The sequence below is a fragment of the Falco cherrug genome, chromosome 1 (assembly GCF_023634085.1).
Source record: "Falco cherrug isolate bFalChe1 chromosome 1, bFalChe1.pri, whole genome shotgun sequence".
Lineage (NCBI taxonomy): Eukaryota > Metazoa > Chordata > Aves > Falconiformes > Falconidae > Falco > Falco cherrug.
Window position 1 is genome coordinate 82,502,900 of NC_073697.1, and position 15,980 is coordinate 82,518,879.

General features: G+C 38.9%; 1 protein-coding gene across 5 annotated transcripts in view; it reads left to right on the plus strand.

Annotated features, from left to right (window-relative positions):
* The window catches only part of KLHL2 (kelch like family member 2), a 61,644-nt gene that overhangs the window by 24,843 nt on the left and 20,821 nt on the right, over positions 1 to 15,980 (plus strand). For all 5 annotated transcript variants that reach the window (XM_055708083.1, XM_055708087.1, XM_055708093.1 and 2 more), the window contains one exon: positions 11,978 to 12,140. In XM_055708083.1, the coding sequence (XP_055564058.1) occupies positions 11,978 to 12,140 (163 nt within the window). The remainder of the gene's footprint in view (positions 1 to 11,977; positions 12,141 to 15,980) is intronic.

The window sequence follows — 15,980 nt, forward strand, 5'->3', positions numbered from 1 at the left end:
TCTAAATATAACAGCTGTTCATTTCCTGCATATTGTTTCTTTAATGAGTGATTTAGGAGAGTGGGTAGGCTGCCAGAGCTGTGCATGAACAAGGTGCCAAAAACTAATGAAGGTGGAGTGGCCGGGTTATGCCAACAGACCCTGCAAGGTGCGTCCCCTTACAGGACAAGGATCAGATTAGAGAAAGGGTCAAAAGATGAAGATGCCAAAGCAAGTAAGAGTATCAGATCATTTGGGCAAATAGGAATTCATAGACGTATGTGTAAAAATAATCCTTGCATACCCATGGAGACAAAACTTTTAGTGTGAGGTGGCTGAGAGTGTGTAAAAATATTGTATTCTCTATCTGTCTGTTCCTTGCAGTTTCATCTCACATTTTAGTAAATTGGTACAATGTCCCTAGTGTTCCTGAGCATTAGAGAGACTATCAAGTTGTTGGGTTTTTTTGTTTTGTTGGTGTCAATTAGCATAAGGGATGTTCAAACTTTCAGTATGTTTTAGAATTCTATTAGTTATGCATAGCTCCTAGAAACCTTCTGTAATTCTTTGAGTGGTCCAGAAATAACCATATCAAAGGCTTTTGAAAGTCAAGTTAGTTATACTCCCTCCTAAATTGTCACATGAGGAGCAATAAATAGATCAAAAATCCCTAGGGAGCACAGGAGCAAATAGGAATAAATAGTTGGTTTTCACTGTATCAGAATGGTTGTAATGTGTCACAAGCTTCCAAAGGAGGACAGATTTTCTTTAATTTTAAAAAGTAGATGGCAAAAGATGTAGGTGATAAACTGGTTTAATTTTTTTTTTTCCAAGACTAGACAAAAATAGAAAATTTCACTGCTTTCTAGCTAAGCTAGATGTCGGGCTAGCATGATCGCGGGCCGCATTTAATGTTGGAAAGTGTAAAGTAATGCATGAAAAGAAAAAATGGAATTACTCCTACGTATTGCTATGTTTTATATTAACAGCTTTTCCTAGAATAGAATAACATACTGTAGTCACCTTAGAAAAACTTCTCATTGTGAAATAGTGACTTTAAAAAGGAGTGTAAAAAATGGCACAGCAGCATCTGCATGTCAGTGTATAAATGTGTTCTCACCTGTAACACTCTGCTGGATGGTTTAAAATATGACAGGAATAGCACGCTTTGGGGAAGGCTTTAAAGCAGCTAAAGGCATGGAAAAGCTATCGCTGAAGAGAAGGAGAGAATTCCGGCCTTTTTAGGTTGACTGTGAGATGACTAAACAAGGACTACTTTTTCTCCAGTATCTGTTTCAAAGACTCCACATACCCTTTTTAAGGGTAAAAGTATGAGGTATTTACTTACACTGAAATATAATAAGCTTTTCTTTAGGATACCTAGAGAGGAGTACACAAAAACATACATGTGTGTATGTATTGTTGTTGTTACTACACTTAGAGTGGTGGCCTAACGAATAGAGCACGGTGCTGCAAAATGCGTGAGAGGAGCTGCCCGGACGCGGAAAGTGAGCAATGTGCTCTTCTAGCTGTGCTGGTTGGTCTGGAAATGATTACTTGTGAATGCTGGGTTACCATTAGAATAGACTGTGTTTCAAAGCAGGTACTTTCACCCTGTAAGGTTTACCTCCCTAATTAGGTGACAGCATATGAGGTCCAGGTCTGGGTTGGGTTCACCTGGTCTGCTTTTCTCCATCCTAAGTTTCCTCTTCCCCTTTCCCTTGGAAGGGGGGAAGGCGGAGGAAGAGGTGGTGCTGATGGAAGCAGAGCAGAGCTGTGAAGCTTCATTTCAGTAAATACTGGGTTTAACCACATATTGGGGAAGGGAGGAGAGCATGACAGATTCTGTCTTGAGCCAGCTGCCAAACTTACTTCCAGTGTGGCTGAGAGTGTGGAGGAGATCCCTGGCTGGTTGCAGCAGAGCTAGACAAGAACAGTTCTAGGAAGGGCAAAATTGTTGCCATTTCTTCCTCGTTATCTTCTACCCCTCACCTACTGTTACAAAAGCCTGCGTATCCCCGACCCAGCAGCCAGAACCACAGCCACCATCACGACCTTGTACTGTCCCTTTCAAACATGGAAGAGCAGGCCGTTGTCATGCTGCAGCATTTACTTTTATTTGCCTGGGAAGCACTGGAGACTGCCAATTTTTCTCAAGTGACATTTTGTTTTAACTAGAAATGCTATTCTAAAAGGTAGGATGTGACCTTGTGTTTCAAGAGCAAACTGTTCTTACGTTTCAAGGAAACATTCTGCGTTGTGGCTGATTTTACTCTGGACTGTGGGGTTTCCTGCACTCTGATAGTGGATGAAGTTGGATGTTGCTAGACTACCTGGGGTGAACAGACTATTGCTTAGGTCTGATATATCCCAGTGTTTTCATGATTGGCATGACTTGAGGTTGGTCTTGGAACTGTTCGGAAGTGCTCAGCTTCTACATCGGAAGGGTGGCTGCCTTCTAAAAATAGGATGGGAAGAACATGCAAATGGAAGAACATGCAGAAGGAAACTCGGAGATTTTTTTTCATGCAGTTGACGAGGGACGCGTGCGTTGCCTTTTCTTTTTAGAAGGCAGGGATTTTAACTGCTTGAACATAATTTAGCTGAAAAACTGTAAAGTTCTAGGCTAACCTGGAAAATATTTTAAACTCTTCTATGGGCCGGTCCCATAATGAGATTGGGATTCCATTATGAGAGGTATTACAGTAACAAGCTAATAAGTATGGTGTGGCCCAAAAGTGTTTACAGACTTGAATAGACTATTTAAAAAAGAAGAAAGGGAAACAGAGCTACAGTGACCAATGGGTAGGTCAGAAGTAATCAGGACTGAGTTCACAAGTTTTCTGATGCTAAACTGCGGTGCCTTCATCCTGCCTAGCTGGGATGTGGTTGCCCTTTAACTAGACATTAATGAATAAGAACCTCTGTATGTAAACTGCCTTCTCAGACCGAACAGCTTGTGCAACTTTTCTGACTCTGTGATCTTTAAAATCATCACGCTGCTAGGCTGTGTTAGAGCCTCCTCTGTCAAGTCAGATGAAAGCAGCTACTTTAGGCTCCGCTGTGACCTTTACCGTAGGCATCCCTGTATCTTATTTCTGTGTATGACCATAAAGCTACCTGTGGCAAAACCTGAAAGACAGCCCTTGCTAACTTAAAGTGCAGAGGTCATTTGTTCAAATGAAAGCATGTGTGCCTGTCCACCTCCCTGTAAGATTCAAGGTACTTATTATGAGTAAATTAAGCCACTTAAAGAAGAGGTTCCATGCTTGAGCTCTCCTACTTGCAAATAGGTTCAGCAGTGTGTTGTTACACATACGATGAAATTTCTGGAAGCTGAATAAAGGCTTCCTTGAAAATATTTGTTTTCTGGATATTGGTTAAATCATGAAACGTATGCATTAAACCTCCACCTGAAAACATTTTCAAATGAGATACTAGAGATGCCATTTGTTTTGGATGTTCTGTCCCTACATACCTGAAATTTATAAGCACAACATCTAGATTAAAGTGATTACGAAATTCGTCACTAAACTTAATGTCTTTTTTTAGGAGACATTTCCCTGTGACATTTGTAGGAGAATATAGATATGGTCTGATGTAGGGCCCTGAGTAAGTGAGAGTTTATCTCAATAAAATATTAAAACATAACTGTAATGCTAAAAGCTTGGAGTAATCAAATGTGTCTTGATTCCACTGAAGGGCCATTTATTGTACATTAGGTTTTAATATTAACACAATTTTTGTATTGAAGATAAGCACCATGCACACAAAGCACTTCTACTTCATGCTATTTCTGTTGTCCTTAGTTCTTGGTTTTGTGTTACTATAAAACTCGTTAGTATGGATGCATCTTCTGCACCACAGAATGGGATAATAGAGAAAGCAGAGGATCACAATCTACTATCCCAGTTATGCTGCTATTTGTCTTCAGCACAGGCTTTAGGGTTCTGCAAATGGTGTTTCAATCCCACTCTTTCAGGTTGCCAGAAAATATGCAGTTATACAAGAAGAACAAGCCTTGTTTGTTACAAGTCAGTCAGTCTGCAATGTAGAAAAAAACAATTTCAACAACAAACAATTCCTTCCTCGATGCCCTCCCCCTCAGTCCCCCCAAAGCTGTCTTTTACACTTTAGGAAACATAGCAGGTGAACATTTTGATTCTTTTTGATAGCCTTTTATGTCTTCAATTTTAGGGAATATTTTTTAAATTTTTCTATCATAATAATCTTTGGTATAGCCAAACGCAGCGTATCTGTCAGTAGGGTCTGAGACTGAGGGTGGTCTGGTGCTGAAGGTGTGAGATGTTGCAGGTAAACCCTGCAGCTGAATCTGGAGGTATAGCCTATACCTAACTAAAGGCGTCAGCTGATACAGCGATTCTTTATGTGGGTCAGCCTTTACAGAAAGATCGAAGACCACATAGTGTGAGTTATGTTATCCTGCCTACTTAATGTCTTCAGCTGCTTTTAATCCTGCTGCAGGCGAACTTCATATATTATTTGACTGGTTGGCACTTCAGCTAAGTTGAAGAATAAATTGTCCAGTTTCTGAATGACAGTATCAGCAGCAAGTGGCTTTGTTCAGACTCTGGTTAGTCTTGTTTAAATTATCCTGCCCCTAGGAAAATGTGAAGGTATTTTTATGCAGCTGTATAATCTTTTAAGCACTGAATTGCAGTATGATAAAGGATTCTGAGCTTTCCTTCTGGATGACTTACTGGACATGTACTTAAATCAGTGACCAAACTTCAATTCAAAAGCTCTATTTCTATCAAATCAAAATGTCTAACATTTTTTTCACTGAAAGAGAAAGCTAAAATTCTAGCTAAAATTATTTTAGGTTCAAGAATGTTTCACTCCAAGTGAGACAATGTCTCATTTCTATTTCCAGTATCTTTTAACAGAAGAAGAGGATATGAAAGGCTAAGCTCATGACAGTTAACAAAAATAACCATCAGAATGGAAAATCAATCTGTTTTGTGCGGAGGCTTGTGCCAAAATGTGCCGTTACATGGTGGTTAGGGCACTCTTCTGGTAGAGAAGTAGGAGAACGCTCAAGCCAAACAAGACTGCATAGTTCCCCCTTGTAGATCAGATGGACACCATTAATTATAGTGTATTATTTGATTAAAGTGACCCTTCTGTTACTTTGCGTCATGAATCTTGTTTCTGCACTTCAGCAACCCCTGACTGCATCCCAAATCCCTCCCAAAACTTCCACACCTACCCCTTTCAAGAAAACAACAAAGAAATCACACCCCCACCCCAAATGTTTTAATTGATTAGTAATTCATTCAGACTAATCCTGTAAAGTGATATCTCTTCCAAAGCCAATTTTGGAGCAAACCAGTTGCTTCCTATAAATTGCATGTCACTAACTGGACTCGAGCACAGATTGTGATGCTGGTTAAAAAGCAGGTGTGTAAACCAGTTACTTTTTCCTTACGCTCCACTCTAATTTGTCATGTTGCTTTCCAAGTCAGGAGCTGCTTAGTATTTTTTAGATCGTGTCAGACATTCAATATATTAAGTTATCATGATTATTTTCTGCTTTTCAACTGAAATAGTGCTCAGTTTATCTCTAGTACTAAGGGAATGTGAAGGAATAGGATTGTATCTTGATTAGCAGCCTGATTCCTTCCTCTGATACTGTAAAACTGCCACCTGCACCTGATTTTTAATTGGATGGGGCTCATTAAGCTAAAGGGTACATTTATACAGTCAAGTTTTCACTGTGCAATAGCCTATGAAGTCAAGGATGTTAAGATACTCAGAAGGTATATTTTATGAGATAACATGGTATCATGTTCTAAACTTACAGCTCATGCATCTTTAAATCCAGTGCAGTATCTTATTTGTGTATTTTAACACTGGAACAGTACACTTAATTTGCACATGTTATTTGTATAGAAATGCTGGCAGGGTTGAATTTTCCACAGTTGGAACTTCCACATTTTATTCCACAGAAGCAAGTGTTAAAATATTTGTATCTATTTTAGTGGTTTTGTATGCATACTCCCAAATGGCATAATTTCAGTGCAGTGCTGAATGATTTCACTAGACCTTAAGACTACACTTCAGTTACAAACCAGTTTTAATTACAGCACAGATGCATGTAAATGAGAATAAAAAAACCAAGATAATTTGGATGATCTTTGACTGTTATTTTAATTTCTTTCTTCCTTATGCCATGATAGTATGAACAGCAAATGAAGGAGTCTAGTTTGCTTAAACATGGTTATTTAAACCTCAGAGATTAAATTTCACTGTATTTCCTCAAAATTTGTTTTATGACAGGCATTAACATAACTGCTGCTCTCTGAAATTGATTTCATTTTAATGTTGTAACTCAAAATGTGGAATATCTGCAATTAGCAAGGATGTAACTTGCTCTCCTGTGTGCTTCTGTGTTGCATTGTACTGCATTCAGATTCTCACACGTCTGCTTTCCTAGGTTAGCCTCTTGCCTAATGTTACAAATTTGTTTTCTTTCCCCTCTGATAAAGAATGATTTTTTTCTGTTTTAAACAGCACATTATTAATTTCTCTTGATTGCTTTGATTTTTATTGGCTTATTTGCTGGCAAAGTCCTTCAGTGCTCTGAGAAATTTGGTGTTTTTTTATGCTGTGGGATCTTGTTTCCAAAACCTGCAATATGTTCTTTCATTATTTTCATATAGGCATTATACTGATCTTAAAGCATTGTTGGTGGGTATCAATTTGAATCTGGGCAAGAATTCATGACAGAAATCTTAAAGAAATTCCAAGAAATTTAAAAATAGTGGAGATGAAAATATTGCCTTAAACATCTTCATACTGCAGGTAGCGCAATATGTTCTGGCTAGGAGAATCTTATTGGTACAAAGAGGAGTGCAAAGGTGATAGCATGGATTTACATAAAATTACGGAATTATTGATTTAAATCAGCACGCAGAAAGCATTAAGCAATTTAAATTTTACTTGTTGTTTAACTTTTTAAAAGCAGGTCCAGTTAAAGTAGGTTGAGGGGCCTGTCCACTGAATTTTGAGTATCTCCAAGTGTGGTGATTCTGTAGCTTCTCGGGGCAACCTCTTCCAGGGCTTAACTACCCTCATGGTTTAAAATAAGAAACAAAACAAGTCCTTTTTTCCAATTAGATTTTCCTGTGTTCATACTTGCCTATTGTCCCACTGCTATGCATCTTCAAGAACAGTCTGGCTCACTCTTTTATACCCTTCTGTTAGGTAGCTGTGGACAGTAATAAGATCTCCCCTTTGTTTTCTCTTTTATGGAACAAATTCAGTGTTCTTAGCCTCTCCTTGTAATATCACATGCTCCAGCTCTCTGATCATCTTGGTGTGGCTCTTTCTGTTGGACTAGTTCCTCCATTCTTAACTAGCAGGACAGTTAGTAAAAGCTTGTGTTGCATAAAGGGGGACCCGCTTGTGGCAGCAAGGGGCTGTGTGAAAGGGAGTGTGGTACCGAACTTTGTGAAGCAAATATACTGTGAAGGGATTCCCATTAGGTCATCTGGCAGCCTTTGGGTAGGATGAGCTCCGGTGTGGAGGCACTCCAGGGCAGCTTCTCTTAGCCAGCTTCTTCTATATATTCCACATGGAGGGTTTAATATTTTATATAAAATTTACTGATTGGAAAATAATTGGTGCTACATAGGGCTGCGTTTTGATTTAGCAGAGAGATACAGCAACGTACTGAAGTCACAACTCAAGCACAGTATAGTAATTGCAACGTACATTTGGATCAACATGCAAAAGTGATTTCTACTACTGGTGTCTCTGTGCCCGCTGTCAGGATGTTGGGCATCCCCAGATCACCAGGAAGAAAGATGTGGGCTAAAGCCAACCCAAGCCCATTGCTCTTTTCAGAGCTCCTTCTGTTGGCTGTGTTCAGTTTTTATACTTTTTGTTGGGCTGAGCTACATATGTGCCTCTCCTGCTGCTGCTCTGGCTACCTGGGGAAGACATTACACTCTACTAATTATCTCAGAGAAGGCTGTTTACGCAGCCTGGTGACTCAGCGGTACAGCTGTATACCTAAAATAAAGGTTACCGTCCACTCCCCCCTTGTGTTAAGTTCAGCTTTCTAAACACCGCTTGGTCGTTCCTTATGTTTTTTCCGTGAGCTCATCACCCTTGCCCATCTCCCCTGAGCCTTATTCCACTGTAGGGACGTGTTGGTTGCTGTGTCTCCCCGAGACAGTTGTAAATGTAATCCCTGCACCCCAGGGGTCACGCAGCTGGGGATGTACCTGCCTGCACTGGCTGCGCCTCGCCCCAGGGCTCACTATGTGCGTGGTCACGGGAGGCATGCCCAGCCAGCCCTGCAAGGGTAAGCAGCGGCACGATGATGCTGTTTGGAAAAAAAAGAGGGAGAAAAGCTGCAGGCAAGGTCAGTACCCTCAGTCAGTGTACGCCTGGCACGTACCTGAAGGGCCACAACAGAAGGCAGCAGCCTGGGGTGCAGCTTGGTGGTCCGAGTTACTCTGAAGGGCTTGAATCTACTCCGGTGGAAATGGGGACCTGAGTTTAGGGCCTTAAGTGGATCCCTCCTGACTCTGCAGGTGACCTGCAGGTGGATTTTAAAATTAAGCCTTGTGCCTGCTCACAGTCCTGTCTGTCTGGGTGGCTGGAAGGTGGATGTGGCAGGGCAGGTGCACACAGCTGTGGGAACAGGAGTGCCACTGCAGGGAGGAGAGCCAGGAGGGCGCAGTCAGGGAACAGCTGTCAGACCTTTAAGGGTTAAATTATCCACTTTAGGAAATCCAGCAGTCGTTCCAAGATTCATCACCACAATTTTGAAACAAAAAAGAGAATATATAATTTATTACTTGCCATCTGTAATAATAATCTGTTCAAGCTTTTTATTATTAAAACAGCCACCGCTGTGATGAGGATATGTTTTCATAGAATAAGCAATTGGAGATGTTCCCCCCCCCCGTATTTCTTGCAGTACAGAGCGGCATGCATATTCAAGTATTTTTGATCTTTAGGGGAAGTTAGGACACCCCCTACTGGCTATTTTTGGAAATAAATCTGAGTGATAGCCCACCCGTTTAGCCAGCAGCAGTTAAACTTCATCTGTACTGCAGTTGTCCAGTTGTAACGTAGTCCTTTTCTTTTTTTCTTTTTTTTTTTTTTTCTTTTTTATAATGGGTTTGAGAGGAGCTTGTGTTGTTCTGGTCTTTTTTTCCCTGTGTGGTTTTGTCCCTGGCCTCAGCAGTGTCAATCTGCCTGTGATGAAACCGTGTTGTTAAATGCAGGCTGTTGCAGCTCCAGGCTGAGGGTTCTATAGGTGCAGATGGAAATGGCTGAATGGTACCGCAGCTCGCGTTGCCTAGGAACCAAAGCCCACTGTATAAATTTGATGCACTTTGCCTCTCCTATCTTTTTTAGTAGTGGAATACACGTAAATAGATTTAGATTTAAATGTTTTATTGTTTGATAACTAAACTGTATTTAAATCTACAACTTTACAAACTCAATTACAATCATCTAAGAACAGATGTAAATATTGCATAATGAAGAGTGATCTTGTTCTTGTAACACTGCTTTGACTCTACATATGAGCCAGCAAGTGGCTCAGTGTGACTGGGCATACAAATCTTAAATTCTTTTCTGCATATACGATTCTCAAATTGCACCTTTTGATTTTGTTTACTGTTTTGGTGATGATTTGCACTTTTCTACTGAATCCATTTAAGCAGGCAAGGATTGTTCTCGGAGTTATTTGCTCAACTATACTGGTAACATTCCTAAAATTACCTAGGACTGTGTTTGAATTACTGAATTTGTAAGCAGGTTTTTTGGTCCCGCTTCTACTATTTATGGCTGCTCCTCTCCCTTAAACTTGCCATGTATGAAGCCTGCTTGAAAACCATCTTTCTATTCCTCAAAATATTAATCCTTGTTTGCTTCATTCGGATGACTTGTGCAAATAAATACTTGTATTATATTTCTAGCCTTGATTTTTTGGTATGTAATTTCATGAACATATCTTAGCCTAGAATTCACTGTCAAATGAATTACCTACTCACTGTTACAACTAATCATACTTTAGTTCTAGTAATAGAAATTTTATTAGTAACATTATTTTTACATTTTCATAAACATGCTAAAATAAAATGAGTTCACTGTACTGTTTTAACCTTGTCATTAGTAACCTTTAAGCTAACTAGATTTGTTTTCAGTTATGTGACTTTATCATGTTTATGCCTATTACGTACACATCTTCTCTGCTTATTTTTGTCGACTTATTTGGTATTTTCAGAGATTTAAACTAGTTTAGCTATTTTATTTAGTTAGTTATTAGCAGCAGTCTGTGTCTCTCTGCAATCACATTTGTGTTTTTCCTTCACTTCTCTTTCATTAACAGTTGGCATTAAAAGCAAACTCTTGTTAAATGTATGATCCTTCCTTTTTGCTGTCTATATTGAAAGCCGTATGTGTAAAACAGATGCTGTAGTGGATTACTGCTTCAAATTGGGGATTAATATTTTGAGGAATAGAAAGATGGGTTTCAAGCAGGCTTCATACATGGCAAGTTTAAGGGAGAGGAACAGCCATAAATAGTAGAAGTGGGACCAAAAAATGAAGTTTAAAGCAAACGTTAGCTTTACAAGTTTGTATCAACTGAAGTCCTTTTTCTTTTAGTTTGGTCATACTTGTTAGCTTTATTTCAAGAAAAAAAGTCTAAAGAGTAAACAGTAACAGTAGCTCTTTAGAAGCCAAGTAGATGGACGCACTTACAGAGATGATGGCAAATTATTTTACAGACAGTAAGACTAAAGCTTCTTCCAAAGGGCAATAAATTAGAAGTATTTTCTGCAGCTTCCATGTAGTACATGGTACAGTTTTCTAAATCGTTTTACTGTGCTCTTCCAGCTCTCTTTATTCTTCCCGTTTTCTTCTTGTTTGACTCTCTCTAATTCTGCCCAGGTAATTGTTTAAATGAAAAGCAAATATTAACAAGAGTTGTGCAGCTGTTGTCTTTAATGTGGTTTTTGCTTACTTATTATTGATGCAGCCCTATAGTGTATGTTTTCTCTATATGTAAGTGAACAGTTGCAAGATTTCTGTGTTAAAATCTTACTTGTCATCCACTGAAGATGCAAGCTAGCATTAATTTCACACTTAAGTGTTCTAAAATAGAAGTCTCATTAAAATAGCTGTCAAAGACACAGAAAAGTAAAATATAGTGAAGAAAAAATTCTAGCTAGCAGGATGGAATTTCACTCAAAGGCACAATTATAGTTCACCTAAATCTCATGTTTAAGTTTTAGTGAGCAAATAAGGTGTATATGATAGAGATTTTTAAATTCCTCTTTACTTTTTCTTGCTTTGTGAAAGTTGAAGGACAGGTAGTAATTTAGACTAATTCCTTACTGATACAGATTTTTAATGAGTTACAGAATATTTTGTATGTTCGGACTTTTAAATGCCTGAATTGTCAGTCTTCCAAGAAGGTCACAGACTTCTTTGGAAGCTGAGTTGAGTCTGTGCTGGAATCAATTGCATGAAGATGCTTATTATTGATGCTAAAAAGTGGTACAATGTCCAGCACTTGCATGCAAACAAGATTTACATATTCTATCATGGTCTAGAAAACTTTGCTTTAAAGAAATATCTAATGCTGAAGGTGTGGAAACGAGATGTAATTATGGAGTGTTGGGAACAGTAAGAAGGGAACTTGTGAATGAATATTGGGAAGAATTTACATGAAGTGTGAGAAATTATAATCTATGGAATGATTTTCCAGTGAACATGGTGTTCATAGAGGTGCTGCTTGTTATTTTAAATCTTAAACGGTGTTTGCAGGGAGATAAAATCATGTTTATGTTGGGTTTAAAGTTCTTCAGTTGCATAACACTGAAATTGTCCTCTCTGTTTTAGTCTTAATTTTTTAATGGATTCTTTTGTTTTCTGTATTAATATTGGGAATCCTCTTGTGTAAGCTCAAAATTGAATTGAGATATTAACACCTGCTTGCTTCTTACAGGTACTGCTCCCAGCAGCTGGTCTCTTGCAACTGCAGGATGTGAAAAGGACTTGCTGTGAATTTTTGGAATCCCAGCTTCATCCAATCAACTGCTTAGGGATCCGTGCTTTTGCTGACATGCACGCGTGCACAGATCTCTTGAACAAGGCCAACACATATGCAGGCAAGTTACCATTAGTATAGCGTGTAGCTTGGTATCTGTCTGTGTGGATACACGCATACGGGTTTGATGCCCACCCAATCTCAACCAGAGGAAACTGAATTTTATCCAGGGTATTGCAGACATGTATCTTCTGATGAAGAGTGTTTTTGATATGAATGTCTTTAAGAGAAATAAAGTCTCCTGGCTGGAACATAGTTACAGTAGGCTGTGAAGATGCTGTCCCTTTGTGCTTATCAGGGCCACGCAGGGTCCAAGCAATTTGTAATTCAGAAAGAAGCTAGCTTTCTGTTTAAAATTTTGCACCATCACTTAAGTGTGGAAATCAGGAAAGAAGAATTAAAATTCTGGCACAAGCAGAAGTCTGTAGGAAGTACATAGGGGAAGAAAGAAGATAAGGGCATGGAGGGGAGCTATGTGTAGCCCCTGTACTGCACTGGCTAAAGAAGCAAGAAACTTGCCATAAATACTGTGTTACGAGCTTGTCTTCTGAAGATCCTACTCATCTAGCCCAAGACTTGAAATTCTGAGCTGTAAAGCGTACCAGTCTCGCTCTTCTTCCTTGACACGAAGTAGATAGAGGTGCATCTTCTAACTCACTGTATAGCCACTGTACAGCCAACGAAGTTTTACTTTCCTTGAAAGAACACTTGCCATTGGGTTGTTTCTCATTTTTTTTCTGAAGGAAAATGTTCTTAATTCTATGGCTAAAAGTACAATGTCATGGTCATCTTAAATAGTGTTATTTGTATATGTAAGAGGACTGGCTCATGGCAAGTCTTGACATCTTTGAAAATTAGGGTTTTATTATGTATGCTGTTGTAAATGAAAAAGCAATTCTGATTCTATGGTGTAGTAACAGTAGTGTTGTATGGCGGGGGACAAGGCAGGCAATTCCCTTTTTCTTCATGCTGGTCAGGCCTCAGGTGGAAAAATACTGAAGCGAACTTTAAGATAGATGCAGAGGCTGAAGTGAATCCAAGGAAGTCTGTGAGAGAAGAGAGTCCTTTCAGTCAAGAAACTAAAAGGTGAGGAGGACAAGGAATGCAAATCTTCCTGTGCATAAAAATGACTGAGTAAGCTTAACTTGTGAGGTATTTTTAAAGTTGTTTCAGATATTAAGGAAAAAAATCTAATTGTAAAAGTTACACAGATCAGGCAAGTTGTCTGTGGATGTTATGGACTGGCAACTGTTAGGCAGCTGTGAAAAAACTAAATAGAGTAACTTTTGATTTAAGTTGATCTAAATCACATCTGTGTGCAAAAATAGATGCTTTGAAATTCTTTCTAGCTTACGTTTCTATGGTTCTGCGAAGGCTAAAATCCTTTTTTTTCTTTTTTTTTCTTCCAAACCCGTTTTCTGCTGCTGGAAACTGATATATATGTGTAGTTTCAGAGTGTATTACTAAATTGGTAACTTTTAACATAACAGATTAAAACCTTGACTGGTCTTGATGCCAAAAAAGCTTGCAAAAGGTGGATTGCTAAAGAGTAAATGAAACATTGTGTAAGCTTGTAAGTTTGTAGCATAACACTGTAACCAAACTAAGGCTTTTAATTCACTGGAGTAGCGATCATGCTGTTGGTGGGGTGTGGAGTGCCTTGTGGTCTTGATGTTTGAGTGGAGACTGAAGATGTTACACTGAAGAATTACTTTTTAATTGAAGCTTTTTGTAGTGAACAAACCCCCCTCTTTTATAGGGTTTAACTTACTAGCCAGTGGAGTAGTATAGTTTGATTAGCGCTTTGGCAGTGAATGTTCAGTCAGACAGAAGTGTTTGGAAATGGCGAGGCCGCCGTGCCGGCAGCTGGGAGCGCGCGGGTATGCCTTCTTACACGCAGCGGGCACTGCCTGCCAGTCACAGACCTTTTCCTGTCTTTTCAGTGTCTCTTGAATGTTTCATTTCTACTTCAGGTTCAGCAAAACTGAATTGCTTTCCATCTAAACATCTTTCCCTTCTCCCTGTCTTCCTCTGTCACTGGTGACTTCAGTGTTCTCCCAGTCATTCAGGTTTGTAAACTTGACAACTTTCTCTCCTCTGCCATTTTCTCTCACCTACTCTGTTGCGTGTTCCTCTTTTCTTTCTTCCCTACCAAGTCTGCTCTACACCATGTTTTCCTTCTGCTGCAATGTAAGTCTATCTCTGCCATAACTTTGTTGGCAAAGGTCAATTTACTGCTTTTGCAATATTCCTTTTCCCCTGGATCAAATTCCAGCCTCTCATCCTTGGCTTTTCCAGTTCAGCAGAATTACCCTCACCTGAACCTTTTATTTAATATCTCTCTACTACTTTTGTGCTTGCAACTAACCTCCTCTGTCCTCCATAATCAAGCTTTTCCCATTTCTGTCAGATTTCTCCAGAAAGCACTTTCCTTGTCTATGCTTCTTTTTTTGTCATCATATTCTTGGAGTCCTGCTGGCCCATACCACAAGCTGCCAGCTCAACTCCTACTGTATTTTTGCTGTATCTGTGTGTTAAATTTTAAGGCAATTCACATTCTGTTCTTACTCCTGAGATAAATGTGCTGTGTATAGTCAGGGTGTGAGCTACTTCATTGCGTTGCACTCTCTGTGCTGCCTTCCTTAATCCCTAGCACTCTGTCAGGCTTAGTGCAAGAGCAATACTGAGAAGAGAATTAAAAATTAAATGTCCTGATAAGGCTGCAGAAAAAATTCATGATTGTATTCCTTTTCATAAATTTTCTAAAATGTACAGTGGCCAATTAGCATCGTTAACAATTAGTAGAGAGTTAAACCTGAAGATTTTCCTAAAATAGAGCACTAAGTGCTTCAATTCATATGTCTAGGTCCAAATAATAGGCTTTTTATTGCGTTGGGTAATTTTAGACCTCATAAAAAAAAAGGATTTTGATGAATGCTTTCAGTTGCCTTAATTTCTAGAAAATTTGTTTTCCAGTATAGATTTTTCTTTTTTAACACAATTACAGGAGATTGTAGTATTTCTATCAAGTATGGGTGTTTAAGGGAAAACCAGAAATGCAGCAAACTCATATGATCAGGTGTCTGTCAACAGAATCCTTGGTTGCTGTCTTAAGTGTGAAACTAAGGTATACAAATCATTTATATTCAGAAGTTTTAGTCTAGTGAAATTGTAATCAAATAATATAGATATCTATTTTAAAAAATTCAAAAGCTATTCAGTTTTTTTCTGAAAGTACTAGTTTTTGTAATGCGTGTCTTACTTGAGAAGTTCTAATGTGTATGTGACTGAATGACTTGGTAATAACTCTGTTGAGACTATTATGCAAAAAGCTTTAATTAAATCTTTTTTTTCTTTGAGTAATATCAAATCCCAAAAGCGATATATGACCTTTTATGCGCTAGGAAGCAAGGCATATGTTTATTAACTAGAATTAATGTTCAGATATTTAAAGTTTTAGGGAACACATTTTGGTATAGCTGTTGCTTAATTTTGAATTTTAAATTATTTTTTCCAACTTTTATTCTGACTGTGCCTTAGTTACTTCTAAACTACTTCAGTTACTTCTAAATAATCTTTGTTCAATTTAGTAGTTGAAGCTACTATTTCTGTAGATTACTTTCTAGAAATATAAAATCTAAAAGCCTGGCAAGACCTTGAGTGTAATATTGGTTAAATGTGCCGGACAGCTCAGGAACTGTGTCCAGCATGTAACGCTCCCTCTCTGGCTGACTTTGTTCAGGCATCCTTTCCTGTGCTCAGAGAGACTCTGCAAGCGGGATGCAGGCAAGTGGAAAGAAGGAAGCTGTTTGCTGGTCCTAGGTGGGACTTGCACGCTACTAGGCTGAGCACCAGCATGCTCAGTATTCCTGGCAAAAGCGTCCAGGGAGGAAAGGTTGGC